General features: G+C 37.3%; 1 protein-coding gene across 6 annotated transcripts in view; it reads right to left on the reverse strand.

The window, feature by feature from the left end:
* Nucleotides 1–10,272: 10,272 nt before the first annotated feature.
* The window catches only part of ntng1a (netrin g1a), an 84,812-nt gene continuing 78,919 nt past the window's right edge, over nt 10,273–16,165 (reverse strand). For 2 of the 6 annotated variants that reach the window (XM_026201408.1, XM_026201409.1), the window contains exons 7-8: nt 15,629–15,763; nt 10,273–11,905 (exon numbers count right to left, since the gene is read on the reverse strand). In XM_026201408.1, the coding sequence (XP_026057193.1) occupies nt 11,658–11,905; nt 15,629–15,763 (383 nt within the window). In that variant the 3' untranslated portion in view covers nt 10,273–11,657. Of the gene's footprint in view, nt 11,906–13,346; nt 15,850–16,165 lie in introns of those variants that run through there. The other 4 variants (XM_026201413.1, XM_026201412.1, XM_026201410.1 and 1 more) reach the window with 3 other exon arrangements.

A 16,165-nucleotide genomic window follows, 5' to 3' on the forward strand; every position in this document is an offset into this window, starting at 1 on the left:
TAAAGTTCCATGAACTTGCATACATTTTTTTAAAATCAGCAACTATTTTTGCTTAGTTTGGGCCTCTAAATAAAACTGAAGAGCTTGCTTCTCCTTAAGTATGAGCTCTGTATTTTCCTGAATTTTTCCTGTATCATATATGGTAATAATAATAAAAATTTAAAAAAAAAACAGAAGACCTAGGGATCATTAAACTGTTCCATTGCCAGGCTTTACAGGTGTGACGCTCTGCAGTCTGTCTCAAGATTTACTGTATTTCAGCATGACCTGAGAACAAATATAACTGCATTGGACTGTAATAAACCCCGAGGTCCCCGGGACACATTTAATACTGCATCCTCTGAGCTGAGCAACACCAACGTGGACTTCCAGCATGATAGAATTCATCAGACTCCATCAAAAGCAGATCTCTGTGTATCACACACCGACAGAGTCTCGCGTCTATCTGGCACTTGAACCCGATAAGATAAGACCATCTCCGCGTTTTTTTTAAAAGGAAACTGCTGTCTGCAGCGAGCAGAATCTTGCCAGTGATCTGCTGAAGCTCTCAGTGGAGGGATGTGCCATCTCTCACCCTGCCTTTTACAATGTCTAGTTTTCACGTATCGGCATGTGAGAAAAGAGATGCTTTCAGTCTGTTCTGCTACCGGATCCTGACATGTGTTGCTCTGCAGAGTCCTGGAAATCGGATACAAAACCTAGTATTGACTGGTAATAACATTTACAGGCATTTCTAAAGTCAGGATGAATTGTCATTTTTTTTTCTTGTTTAATACATTTTCAACCAGAAATGCCTCACATTTTGAAATTAAAATAGGCTGTTTTATGATTCAAAACACAACGGTTCTATGTTGATCCCCCATCTTTAATCATTAGCTAAACATCTATAAGTAGTGATAATACTGCTTTTAACCCTGAGGTTGTCGTTCCTAGGCATTTCGATCAAGTTCTATACTTTCAGGACGATTACGAGAAGGGAAAGATGCTCGTTTCTATTTGGTTCCTGAAGAACCAGACGCTCTGGCTGTGTCAAATCCCTCGCGCACTTCCCGAATGCCTCCAGGTGTATTCCACTTTCATTTGTCATCCAGAAATATGATGGCATCAGCTATTCTCTTCAACTCCACAGAGAGAGTTTTTCATAACACTGCTGCAAGACATTGACAATAAAAAACCAACCAATCACTTCTGGAGACCTGTGAAGTCATCGCGGCCTCGGGTAAGCAGGCTTACATTTGGAGGTTTTTAATGAAATACTTGATTCAAAATAAAACCTCACGTTCGACTGGTTTACATCCAGGAAAAAATATGTTCCCTTGCTTTTGTTTATGAAGGGTGTTGCATATGAGGAGCACTTTTAGTTAAATTTAGTTCATTTTAAGGTTTTATTGTATTGAGTAAGGTTTATAAACGTTTTTAAACTGAGTTACAAAACAATACAATTCTAAAGAACTGGTTGCATTTTATTTTGCTGTATGAGCTCCTGTGAGTCTTTAATTGTGTTTATTATTCAAAAGATCATGTTTTATGGTGCTTTTGTCATTTTTTGTAGCTTGACAGCTTCAGTTCTCATTCACTTTTATTATACTGAAAAGCAGAGCGCGAATGTTCCTCAAAAAATAATCTTTTGTGTTGCAGAAAAGAAAGGAATGACACAGAAATGAGGTAAGGAAAATAATGAATAATGATTTTGGGGTTAATTTTTCCTCAAATATTCTTTTCATTTCACAACACACACAAGAACACAGCTGGGTTCATGCTGTCCTCTCAAAATGTCTAGGCATGGTGGTGGTAGACTTTAAAATTTGAAATTGAATATTCACGAGATTATGCTAAAGTCTGCAGCTCAGATTCTGTGACCTTTGGATTTTTTTTTGGTTGCATTGAGTAGCAACATTTGTGAGAAAAACGTGCTTTTATAATAATGTCCCGGGTTGCACCATATGTTGTTCCCAGAATAAAACACTAAACCCACTTCCCTTTTTTCTTGTCACTTTTGAATATCAGTCTGTGTGCATAATGCAAAATCCATCGAGAACAACTGCACAGTCGGGAGTGTTGGCAGGCGGACGAGAAGCACATGAAATTACACTGTTTGTATTCCCCATGGCTCGTATTTAGTGCCAAGAGCTGGTGTATTAGCCAAAAACCTCACGTTGCCAAACGTGACTAAAGGTAAGATCTGTATCTTTTCAACTTGTTCTGAAGGCTGAAGCCAGTTTCTGATAGCAAATACAAGTTTCTTGCCAGTTCTGCTGGCAAATCTGGCATTGGTGCTATCACAGACAGAAGTGATTAAATGGAAAGCAAATTGAGACTTTTGCTAACTCAGAAGTGATCTCATCAATGTCTCAATATGTGTTCAGACCTGCTAAGACTCCCAAAAAAAAAAAAGAGAGTTTCCACAAAACTATTGAGCAGCAAAACGGTTTTCAACGTTGATACTAATAAGAAATGTTTTTTGAGCAACAAATCAGCAAATTAATAAAAAAAAAAAAAAAAAAAAAAAAAAAAAATATATATATATATATATATATATATATATATATATATATATATATATATATATATATATATATATATATATATATATATAATTAAAAAATAAAATGACTAAAAATAAAACAACAAATTTACAAATAAAAGCTAAATTAACATATCAATATAAATCGTTTTAAAATAAAACTGATAATAATGTGATAGTATATGTAATAAAATTTGGACTGGTGGTTTTCACAGGCCTGCAGCAGCAGCTCATTTAGTTTTAGTCGTATCTCTGCGTGTGCTCCTCTAGTGAGAGCTGCCATTCCCCCTGAGAGAAGCAGGGAGGACTGCATTAGCCTAATAACGGACATCTGGTGGTCATTCATTACCTTGACCATCCTTGATGTCCTCGACCTGGAATGTCATTTTTCACTTTGTAAAGATCCAACTTTGGTCAAATCTACCGGAGAAGAGGGAAGCTTTACAGGGACGGTGGTGAGATGTTCATTAGCTGAGTGGATCCCTGTCGTGGGACGTCTTAGAAGATCAGAGATGGACAGGTGGAAGGATGAGAGGCTCTGATCTCGGATGGGGCTCTGATTAACCAAGGGGATTTTGTGCTTGTGCAACACAGGACCTTTACTTTTTGATTAACTGCTCTTAAGACAATCAGCTTTATGAAAAGGACTGCTCTGTCCCACATAAACCTGCTGAAAGTCATATTTAACCATAATTATAAAAGTAATTTTAAAAATAAATAAAAAGATAAAAGAATAAAGATATTTATAAATAAAATTATCAGTGGTGCTTGCATGTACAAAACCCAAATTTCTAGGTAGTTGTCTACATGCTGTGGGTGGGTCATAGAGTTCGGACAAAATAATGGTTCTTATGGACTCAAACAACCCATGCTTCTTTTCTATAGAAGCACGTTCTTTAGTTGTGTAGGATTGCTTTGGCCTTGAGCATGGTCAGAGACTGTCTGACTAATTTATAGTAACATAGAGATGATAAAAGCACTGAAATCCACAATAATGTACCATTTAAAAGAGATTCATACTCTTGTTCTTTATATATATATATATATTAGGGGTGTAACGATACGCGTATTCGTATTGAACCGTTCGGTACGACGCTTTCGGTTCGGTACGCGGTACGCATTATGTATACCGAACGGTTCGTTGGAGTAATTAATTATATTTGAAAAAAAAAAAAAAGAGAGAGAAAGAAATATAATGATATGCGTTCAACAAGGTAGCCCAATAACCCAAACAACGTAACAGGCAATGCCCCTGACACTCCCGAAGAAGAAAAAAACACCATCTTATATGTTTATGTTAGGCTACTCAGCAGGCGCTCGCTCACTCAGTACGCGCTGAAGGCTCGTTGCAAAATAGCCAATGCGTTTAACAGACTAGAAATGAGAAGATCCTCCAATAACCAACAGGTCTGGTGTTTGGGTGCACTTTGGATTCCCTTTAAGCTATAATGGTGATGGCAAGAGAGTGGTGGATAAAAAAACAACGGTATGTCGCATCTGCAACATGACAGGGTACACCAGCGGGATTACAAAAAAAAAAAAAAAAAAAAAACAGCGGGAATATCTGGGATATATGCGTCAGTACTATCTGGGAAAAGACGAAAAAAAGGAGAAAAATGCACGCAGCAAACTATCCCTGCAGCATTTAGACACTATAGCTTACAGGGAATCCAACCCAAACACCAGACCTGTTGGTTATTTTAGGATCTTATATTTCTGGTCTGTTAAATGCATTAGACATTTTGCAACGAGCCTTCAGCGCGTGCTGAGTGAGCGAGCGCCTTAGGGGCCGTTCACATATCGCGCCTAAAAACGCATGGAAAACGCTAAGCGCGTCTTTCTCCTCCTTTCCAAAGCGCTCGGGCAGAAGCGCTCATGAGGCGTCTGTCTTTGCTAAGCAACAATGACGTGCTCTCTCCATGAGACGCGGAAATTTCAGCGAAGGATAAATGGATTTGCAGCTCTAAAAATCGCTTGCAGTAGCTCTGCTACTGAATTTATTTCAAAATTGCAATCCATATACAACTATGATCAGCTGTTCCTTCATCTTGGCTGAGCTCTCAACGTTGTTACGGGAAAGGATGAAGCTGATTGGTTGGTTCTTGTCACATGACCCGCGGTGCGCTTGCGGCATTCTGAAAAGTTGAGATGTTTTTACATTTTGCTGTATCTTAAGGGGGTCGCACACCGGACGAGAAGCGCAGCGCCGCGTCGCGTCGCGTCGCGTCGCGCCACGTCTTTAAATTCGAACACATTATTCTCTATGTGAGTACACACACCGGCGGCGCCATTCGGCGTCTGTCCGCGGCGCCCAGCTACGACTCAGAACGCTGTTCAAATTTCTGCCGCGCCACAGAGCGCCATCCGCATAGTTTTATATTAAAAAACCCAGATGCTATAAACTGAAACTGAAATTAAAGTACAGCACACTTGTTTCATTCAAATAAAACATTACAAAGTGTTTGGTTACGTTTTCAGCAGCACAGTTGCCTAGACAACAGATACAACAAAACAATAACAGACTTATTATAATAACACAGATTCTTTTCATTAATTAACGTTCAAAACTCAGCTTTTATCAATTAAAATCATATATTTAAAATAATAATAATAGATGAAGTTAAAACTCTCCCATCTTGCTGCGAAATTGAGCTCACGCAGAATGTGCGCGTCCAGTGTGCGATACCTCGAGTTGTCCTACATGTGGCGCGACGCGACGCGGCGCGTCTCGTCCGGTGTGCGACCGCCTTAAAACGTATCGAACCGAACCGAACCGAACCGTGACATCAGTGTATCGTATCGAACCGAACCGTGAATTTTGTGAACCGTTACACCCCTAATATATATATATATATATATATATATATATATATATATATATATATATATATATACATTTATGTTTATTTATTTATTTTTTCAGCAAAGCTGAAAGACAAAATTTATATTGTAATTATGAATGTTTGATGCATGGATATTTAAAGGGTCATTCTGCAGTAAAATGTTATGTCCCCATACACTGCTGTTATCTTTACATAAAAATAAAACAATTAAAAAAAGGGGTTAATAAAATAAATAAATTGAATATGATAGTCAATAGTTAATGAAAGATAATAATAATAATAATAATAATAATAATAATAATATTAATAATAATAATAAATGTATTACAAATACATTCTAATAATATATAAAGTATTTTAAATTAACACTGGCCCAAAGACATATCCCATTAACCCAAAATATTAAATATTTTAGGAATTAAAATTAAATTAATCAAATAAAAAATATATATTTTAGAGGATTCATTTGGTTTTAGAGGTTTTCTATTAATCATATTAAAATATTTGTAAACTTTTGAAATGCTGATTCATCATAGATTCATCCAAAGCCTTTTAGACTTTTTTAATGCCCTAAGACATTACACTATATACACATATTAGCAATGGATTTAATGAATTTAATTTAGATTTATGATTGAGCCTGACTAGAGCACACTTATCTTTTATCATCATAAAAAGCAAGATATTTAGAAATACTTACAATTACAAGCGATTTCAGATTTTAAAGTTAAATTTCATAAGGCACTACATGACAGAAATGACCCACATAACATACAACAGAGCCAGTGTTTTTGTAAACCTCTTTCTTTAAACATGGCTTCCAATGTGTGTGTGTGTGTGTGTGTGTGTGCACATCCATCCATTGAAATTACATCCACAATGTCTGGTGTTCACACTTCTTGCTTATCTACCACTGGAAAGGGCATGCCGTGGGTCTAAATAATGCATTACATCTTTAGTTTATCTTGGCTATACTGCAAAAGAAGTCTATTTCCCCTCTGCCGGAGAAAATATGCTTGCAGTGCTGCTAAGGTGTCAGTGTGTGTGTGTACCTCTGAGACACTGAGAGAGAGAGAGAGCGATACACAGCAATATACTTCTTGTATATTTGGATCTCAGAGTTTTGTATTCTGGAGAGGTGTGTAAAACTAACTTGGAAAATGGCAAGAATAATCTTCAGTCATACACCTGCCTCTGCCCCGGGGACTCGTCCATGCCAGGAAATATTTTTATTTTTACTTGTATGCATCTGTCACATGAGGCTAGGTGGCTTAATGAAGTTGTGCTGGAGTAATCTGGGCTATTTTAGCTGATCAAGTGTAGAAACAGTTTGGCCCACAATTCTTCTCTAATGAAAACACTATTTAAATATGCATGAAATCATGGAAATAATAAAGTTACTTAGTGTACCTTTTTCCATTTCAACACTGTATATCAGTCCACTCATCTGAGTAACTACTTTATCGGCACTAGTATAATGTCTCTTATATTACATATTTTGTTGTATTAAAACAAGTGGTGTTGTCTTGCGCAGTTGTCATTATCGTAGACTAAAGTGTTAAAAAATGGTTACGACAAAACTAATTTGCTGTAATTTACTCACCCTTAGGCTATAGTGTAGGTCATTTTTTCTTCATCAGAACAGATTAAGAAATTCAGCATGATATCACTTGCTCACCAGTGGATCCTCTCTGCAGTGAATGGGTGCCGTCAGAATAAGAGTCCAAAAGGCTGTTAAAAACATTACAAAAATCCACAAGTAATCCACATCACTCCAGTCCATCAATAAACATCTTATTAATTGTAAAGCTGTCTTTTTTTTAAGAAACAAATCCACCATTAACATTTACAACTTTTAAACTATTTTCATTTTTAATGGTGCTGAAGCTGTGCATATTTCTTTCCTGATTCAGTTGAGAATGAAGCAATGGTTTGAAGTTAAATGTCTTGATGGATTTGTTTATTACAAACATGTTGTATTGTGATGTATTGTGGTGTTTTTATCTGCTGTTTGGACTCTCATCTGATGACACCCATTTACTGCAGTGAACAAACTCAAGTATTAAATTACCGTAATATTTTAGTGTTCAGGGTATTAGTGTTTAGTGTATTAGAGTGTTCACTGTGTTTTGATCATCTCATATAGTTGAATAGCTTTTCGACATGTATATTGCCACTAGAAAGATTTCTTATTGCGAGCACTTGATTGATGTTATAGACTTTAAATGAATTCAGATATGCTTTAATTTTTTTTCTCACCTATATGTTTAAAAACATTGAAGGTTAAGAGTAATGAAGTTTTGGTTATTCATATTCAATACAAGCTTGTGGTCTGTAGGGATTATTGAACATCCATAAATGTTCTATTCAAATGTTCTTTCATATTATTCTTTGTGCTGGTGGTTTTACCTACATTCGTATGACTTTTTCTTGTTATTGAAATGAATTCATGCCAAACAATCTTGAAGACCTTTTACATTTCCACAATGGTATGACCTTCAGGATTCTCCAGTGCTCACACCTTCTCTAGTGCTATACTTCATTCATGTATTCTACCGTTAGCGTGCAAACATGAACCCATCCACCATGTTTTGCTCTTCACACAATGAGCTGAGCTTCTCCATTCCATCAAATCTGACAAATGAATGTCTTCTTGCAGCCAAATACAAAATGCAGCGTGGTCTCCCTTTAGAAAGCCTGTGTTTTTCTTTTTTTAGAGATATCCCCATTAGCAGTAGAGGGAACAATATCACCATTACTCCTCCAAGAGAAGGACTTAGATGCCGAGCCAAAGTTGGGCTTTTGTTCTGGGAAAAGAAAAGCGAGATGCTGAATAGTGGATAATGATCTTACCGAAGCCAGTCGGTCATCTGAGTTTAGCAGTTCTTCGGGTAACCTTAGTTCACTTTTCCTCTGTGTTTTTGTGACATTGTCATATCAAATGGGTCATTCCAGAAACATATTCCATGTGTGTTATTGTGATATAAGCTGATAAATGTGTATAGCATTGTTAGTCTTACCCTGAATAGGAAACCATAAATCAAAACCCTGAAACGGTCAACGTTAAATGAATCCTCAGTTTTTCATTCCTGTTATCAATGAAAAAGTTGAATGTGCCTGAAGTAAAAAAGCATCATGTTTACTGAAGCTAAACTTCTTAACAAATGGAAAAGCCGATTTAAAAATCAATAGGCTGCCTTGTTCAAGGGCAGATTAACTCCGGATGCAAGAAAAAGTTTGACATATCGCTTTAAGAATAATGGAAATAAATGTAATCAAATATGCAGAAATAATAATATTTAAAGAAACTCACTTGATCTTTAAAAAAAAAAAAATCTACAGTATCATTCCTCCTTTAAATAGGAGTGAACAACTGGAATGATGTAGGTGAATTTGGCTGAGAATGTTTGCTGGCTTGGTACACAGAATTTGTTGAATACACAGTGGATCTGATGAGTATATACATGCACTGAATCGTTTATTCTCTTTGTCAGTGTTGCACATGTTGGCCTTGATAAAGAGAACGTTGCATTTCTGAACCAACATTACACAAATGTACAGATGGTGAACTCTTCTTAGCCATTGAATAACTATAAGAGCATCTCTGGACTAGTTGATCTTTTTTAGGGTGTATGGTTAACTAAATGTTTATATATATATATATATATATATATATATATATATATATATGTGTGTGTGTGTGTGTGTGTGTGTGTGTGTGCTCTTGTTTTTGTGACATATCAGGACACAACTCTGTATGATGACGTGTATGACACAGGTATTACAAGGAGAGGGTGACTTATGAGGACATAACCCATGTCCCCATTTTTCAAAACGCTTATAAATCATACAGAATGAGGTTTTTTTGAGAAAGTAAAAATGCACAGTTTCAAAGTTTCCTGTGAGGGTTAGGGTTAGAGTTAGGGTATATATATATATATATATATATAAACACACACACACCCATGGTATTGTAACTGAACTGCAATTTTGAAAATTATTACTGTTCATCATAGAGTTGTAGGAAATAATAGTTCACAGCATGTTGTGTAATTTATCAGTGTAACGTGATAACACAAAGACTGCTGCAGGGATTGCCAATAATGGCTCTGCCATAAAGATGTAAAATATTGGGTCGGGCCACATCCCTTCAGTTTTTACTAAAAGTTTAACAAGTGATTCTTTCAAAACAATTGCAATTTTGGTAAGTATTACTGTCATCCATTTCTCAAAGTGCCATTCTAATGTAAAGAAACAGCTGACAAAGTCTCATTTTTTGGTTGCTTATGTTGAATTTCCAGAATGAAATATGATGGGGACTGGTTTATAACTAACATGAAAGTGCAATAATACTTCATCAACCTTTCTTTTGTTTTCAAAGCAGACACACAAACACATCGAAACACACACAGACACAAGATTCATTCATTAGTGCCCAGTTACTAAGAGCCACTGCAGATAAAGACAAATGTTTGTGGAGCATCTCCTTCAAAATTAATCATTTAGCAAGGCCTGTAATGTCACACACTTTATAATGGTGAAAAAGGCTGTAAAACTTTCTGCTTAAAACAAACCCATGCGATAGATGGGCAGTTTACTCACAGGCAAGAGCAACTCCATAAAACAGGCTCTCAAACAGACATCAATAGCTGTTAATATTTAATTCTGCCCATCCGATAATGCGTTTCACTGAAACAAATCATTACTGTATTGAATTTGAGATAAATGGTGTTTAGAAAATTCTGAGGCTTAAAGCATTTTCCACTCTTCTGCAAAGTATGCAATTTATATGCATGTGTTATATAAAAAGACATATGTGATTTTTTATCACGCTTTCATCGCAGGGACAATTTAGATTCTTCATAATGCAATAAAAGACACATAAAACAGTACAACACGGCTACATAAAGTCCTTTTAAACTTTTATTCACTTAAATTTCTCAGTGTTAAAGCAACAAGAAAACATTTAGAATGTCCTTTGGTGTGATTTTCTTTTTTTTTACACGTCAGTACTGTATATATACTGTATGTAAACTGATATTCTTTGATGCCAGCACGTTGCCAATATACTTTAGGAAAACTTCACAATCCAACTTAAGGAGAAAAAGAAAAGTGTAAATGAAATAAAATAAATTCCAGACCAACTTAATCAGATATTTAATTATGCACCTTGATTGAACGCACTTAAATGTTGCCCTTAAACACATTTCAGCAATAATACAAAAAAGTATATGTTCTACATTATCTGTACTCTGTCAAGAAAATAACTTCTGTATTAATACAAAAATTAAATACACTGATGACTGTCTAAGCATTTCATCTGTTTGGGTGAAAACATACATCTTTGACCGTGGCCTCAGCAAACAGTCCGTCACATTTCGAAGTCATGGGTTGTTCAGTCATATTTTTTGGAGGATAAGGGGGTGTGCCACATGAGTGTGACTAACATCACACAGACTGAAAGGAAAACCCAAAAATTATATATACTGTACTAAAAAAAAAAAATATCAAGGGTTACAGAATAACATTCACAAAAGCACAGAGTGGAGGAAGGACGGGGCTTTTGACACAAAGGACACTCTAAAGTTTATTTTTGAAGGTGGAGTGGGACGTGTCGGCGGGACGAGCTCAATTTGAAAGCGGATCAAATGTGACAGTCTGAATAGATTTCCTTATATCCACAATGCACTGACAGCAAAGAATGCGTGTTTCTTTTCTTTTCTTGAGTCTTTCTTCACATATTTTTTTTTTTTCTCGCAATTGCCAGTTCGGACACAATCCGGACAGTTTTCCATCGCTCCGTGTCACAATAGCCAAAAGCAGTCTACAGCCAACATGATACCCAGAATGGCTCAGGTGAAGGGCGGCAGCTGGCTTGACTTGTACATGCCTCTGGCTGAACGCAGCTCCCGTTGCCTTGGTGATAAAGGGAGGAAAGGGATGAGTCTTGTCCGCTCCAATCCCTGTCGCTCTCTCGTTCTGTTAGGGGAGTATCTATTATGGCTTAGTTCACATCACTACTTCCTCTTATTTTGCTTCATGAAGCATATGCTCAGGTAAATTCTATAAATAACACCTTGATGTTTTTTTTTTTTTTAATTTTAGATTTTTATATTGAATAAATTTTTTATAAATACTATTTTTATTGATGTATTAGTTATTGTATTTTGTCTGTCATCCTCAGAAATTTTGCTTTGATATTTGGGCACATTCCACATGGCCGGCCGAGTGTCGGTGGGTCTGGTGCGCTGCTTATACAGAAGAAGCTGGACAAGTCGGAGATCTGCCTCTCAAAGGATCCAGCAGATCTCCCCCAGGAAAACGGGACCCAGGACGGACAGCAGCGAAAGCAGGATCAGCCCAGGGGGACGGAGGGAAGCCTGGCCCGAGTCCGACCCTCCGCAGCCGCCCGGCTCGTTCTCGCACCGTGGTTTCTCGCACAGCAGGCCGGTGTACGCTGGAGGACACTGACAACGGACGTTGTTCACACACACGCCACCGTTTTGGCAACGCAGAAGTTCGTTGTCACACACTCGGGCTGTGGCATTCAGAGGAAAAGGGTAAGCAGAAGACAAAAACCCCCCCACACACATATATAGGCTAAACCCAAACAAGTATGAACACTTCTATGATTACATAGAGCTCTATCCTGAGATATCATATATTCATCTATTGCTGAAAATAGACAAAAATAGTCAATACAAAGTGCAGGCAAAGTATTGATTGAAATGAATCACAAGTAGAAAACTTAATATCATTATTAATAGAAATTCATAAGTGAAAAACATTAATATACTTCTTTTTTCTTACAGAAAATTGAACTCCTGAGATTTTATTAAAAATGATCCAAAAAGCATCCCTGCTCAACGGCCACCTCGAAATAAAGAAAATGTCTCTCAAGAGGCCTGCCATTAACCCAAACCATTCTCCAAATCCCAGACAATGACTTGCATTGCCCTCAGGTGTATCAGGTGCATTTAACAACAGGGACACCAATGCCAGACCTCGGACGTAAGCTGTCGAGCAAGCTTCAGGCAAACAAATTCCAGCGTAAACTAGCAAAACCAACAGAGACAAATAAAAACGGATGAACAAGCCATGCCTCTCGCGTCTTCATCAAAGCACTGTAATCCTGCTGATTGGAAAATAATCATAACACACAAGCGGCAAGCGCTGACCTCTATCAGTTTGCGAGGAATGGTTCTGAGAGGTCTTGTGCATCGCAGCATCTGTTTAATGGCTGTTACTGAGCTATTTTGGGCTGGACTGAGCAGACAGGAAGAGCTGGAGGATAGAGAGAAGAGGTGTAACTCTCCCAGTCATAACAGGCTGATTAGGGAGCTGGCAAAACTACATGGTCTCCAGCTTCTCTCTCTCCATCTTCTGTGTGGATACAGGCTTTATGGTTGAGTCAGGGAAAAATGAGCCCGTTTGTGTCCATAATTCCCTCTTTTCATCACTGCCGAGTCTTTTTACGATGCAGATCAATCGTTCCCTAGTGAAAACCCACACTCGTACCACAAAACAAGACCCAGAAATTGTACCTGCAAGATGAACAAGCTATTTGAATTATCGGCGATTAACACGCATAAAGATTGATTGGGTTCAATTACGATCAGTCTCATTAGTTTTTGTAGGCAAATCATACATTTCTTAATGTTTGGAACAGACTGACACAATTTTGTATAAATAATAATAATAATAATTTACAGTAAATTAAAATGTATTAAATTAGTTTTTACATTAAGCCAAAATAGGGGGTTCTACCTAATGTAACACTTCACTTGTTTCAGTCTTTTCTGTCCGATCTTGTAAGACTTCTTAAATCAGAGTCAAAATGTAAAGAAACATATGTGCGTTAAAAAACAAATAATTATAGTTTCCCTCATTAAGATATATGTGTCTAAATTTGATGTAGATTAGAGAATCTAGATTAGATTAGTTTATATAATCTAAAAAAAAAAAAAAAAAAAAAAAAAAAAAACTACATTCCCTCAGAAATTGCTAGTAAATTTCAAAGAATTCCAAAGAAATGTCATATCATGCAAAAATTTTGTATAAACATTGAAACAGTATTTCCTTGTAAAATGTACTCTAATAATCTTTGCTGTATTTACAATTTATTTTATTTTTATTTTAACAGTGCCTGTTTTCCTGTTTTGGTGCAGTCATGACCTGAGCACATTTTAACCTGTCTTGTCTGCCCTTTAAGAAACAATAAAGAAATGATGAATCAAAAAATAGAGATTCTTTATTGATTCAGTGTTCTGGATAGGAGATTTTTAAACTCCCAAACTGCCCAAAGCATGTTTAAACTACTGTAGATGTTTCCTATTATAAATGAATTGATTCTTCACAAGTGTACGACATATTGACTTTTTGCAATTGAGACATCAATGTTGCCTTTTACCAAACTGTTCATGAAAAGGAGATTGCACAAAAAGAAGTAAGGTAATGAGTGGATTGTGTCTGTAGAAAGAGTTTCAGAACACCTCCTCTTTGAGGGAAAGAGAGCAAATTGATCGATTGCCTTTTCCACAACTGTGGCCTTTGGCAAGAGTGTTCTTGTGCTTCATCTGAAGAAAGACTTAAAAGAGGCACAGTTTTGCAGGTAATGTATCTCTCAAGAGTTTGGGTCTTTTTGCTTTACCCTGTGAGTTCAACTCTTTCTGTCTCCTCAGTTTGATATCCCCTGATGACCAGGAAAAGGTGCTGAGGCAAGAAGAGCCGCGTCAGTGATTTATAGTTGTTATGGGTGCTAACAAACACCTTTACCTTCCAATAGAGAGGGGCATGGAAACTATTTACTCTGTTGTTGGTCCTACAAACAGTTTAACCTCTATAGCCTACGCCATGCTCTCTAGAGCCCATGGACATCTAATAAATATAAGCACCTATTTTAAGAGAGCAACAGAAGCTCTGTATGTTTAAAGCATGTGCAGTAACAAGCAGGAAAAACATGCTAAACCTCCAGTTCTGCATTTGCAATTTGCTTGCATGTAAATAAACGGTAATAAGAGAATAAATTGAGCGATTTATTGGGTTTGCTTTTGATAAGAGGGATAATATTTAGCGAGAATAGCAGTAGATTGCATGGTGCGCTGGGAAGAAAAGGCTTATTTGAAGAAAGAGTTTAACTTTAATTGCATACCGAAAATCTGCATACAGATGGACGGAGTCAGGAAAATGAGCCTTAGATTGCATTTATCACACACATTATGGCCTTTGGGACTTTGAATGAGACAAATGCAACAATTTTAAATCTCTTGTTTAGGACGTCTAACGAAAAGTGTCTTTGCTGATGACAACATCAAATTAAAATGGTTATGGTGCTTTACCTTAGTGCATACCATTGGCTGAAACAGACACATGGTAATGCATCCTCATGCTGGTGAATGATGGATGTGTATAAAGAGTCATGTCTCTTTATTTCTCTCCAATATGTTTCCCAGAACAGACAGTAATGGGAGTGCATTTGTCACATGTCACTATTTGTACCAAACGCTCTGGTTTACTTTAATCTTATGACGTGTGATGTTGTGAAATTCTGCTTCTAAACAAAACCAGCCTTGTAGTGTTGGGTCTAAAGCTACACAGAACTCAATATGCACAAATTTACAGGACTGTCCGTCTCACATTATTACAGCCAAAGTCCCTTTGTGATATCTGAGGCTTTGGTAAATGTTGACCTTTGATGCTGGAAGCCTATTGAAGAATACAAATCAATGCTTGACCTACAGATCGTTTCAACCACAGAGCTTGGAGCCAAGAGAGAAGAACCAGCCATCACAGTGTGGCCATAACAGCACACAGCCAGAGAAAACAATGCAGGCGTCAAATGTTCTGCTCACTCCAAATATTAACTCAGCTGCCTGTGTTCATCTGCGCAAATGCACGTGCATGGGATTGTGCCCGGGGATTGTTTGCATGGTTTATCTCTGTGCTTGAGAAAAATTCTACAATAATACTATTAATAAAAACAATGCTAATAAATGATTCGAATAATTCTCTCAAAATGAATTCTGCAGTTAAACCACTAACAAGGCAGCATAACAGGTGTGACTGAGCCTCGGATGGAAGTCAGTCCAAGTGCTGTAAGCAAACCAAGCTGCTCATTCTCGGATAAGCCAAAAAGAAGCAACAAACAGAGAAAATAGAAAGAGGGAAAGAAGAAGGGAGGGAGGGGTAGAGGGGGACAGGGGGACAGAGGCAAACGAGAGCAGGGGACTGAAGCTGCAGGTTGGGTGGAGGTTCTACTTACATTTGCAGCCATTGTCCCACAAATATCCTGGCAGACACTCATGGCACTTAGCCCCTGTTGCTCCCTCCTTACATTTACAATATCCTGTGCCATTACAGCGATCAGTGTCTGAGCCAAAGGGATTACAATTACAGTCTGTAGAAACAAGACACACACATACACACAGTGGAGAGATGGGGTCTGCGGTCTTCAGCCTCAGATCAGCTCATGAATAAGTCCCTCTGTTTTCAACACAAAAAGCATTTTCGCTCAAAATGGGCCTCTGCTGCCTCCTTCATGCACATTGCTAGTCTACAAAGGACAGATTTATAACCCCATATCTGAATATTTACCTCACATCTACCATTTCAAAGGAATAAAATGAGAAGCATCAGCTGGGGAAGGTGAGTGAAGGTGGAAAATGGCAACGATGGCATTTGGTTAAGTAAGGAAAACAAATGTTTTGTGAATGTTCAACACCTTGGAAGTCCCATAATGCAAAAGCGTAGACCATTACTGAGTGACTGCAATGTGTGTTCTGAATAATTTTCTGAAAAC

The sequence above is a fragment of the Carassius auratus genome, chromosome 24, assembly GCF_003368295.1.
Source record: "Carassius auratus strain Wakin chromosome 24, ASM336829v1, whole genome shotgun sequence".
In the NCBI taxonomy this organism is placed as follows: Eukaryota; Metazoa; Chordata; class Actinopteri; order Cypriniformes; family Cyprinidae; genus Carassius; species Carassius auratus.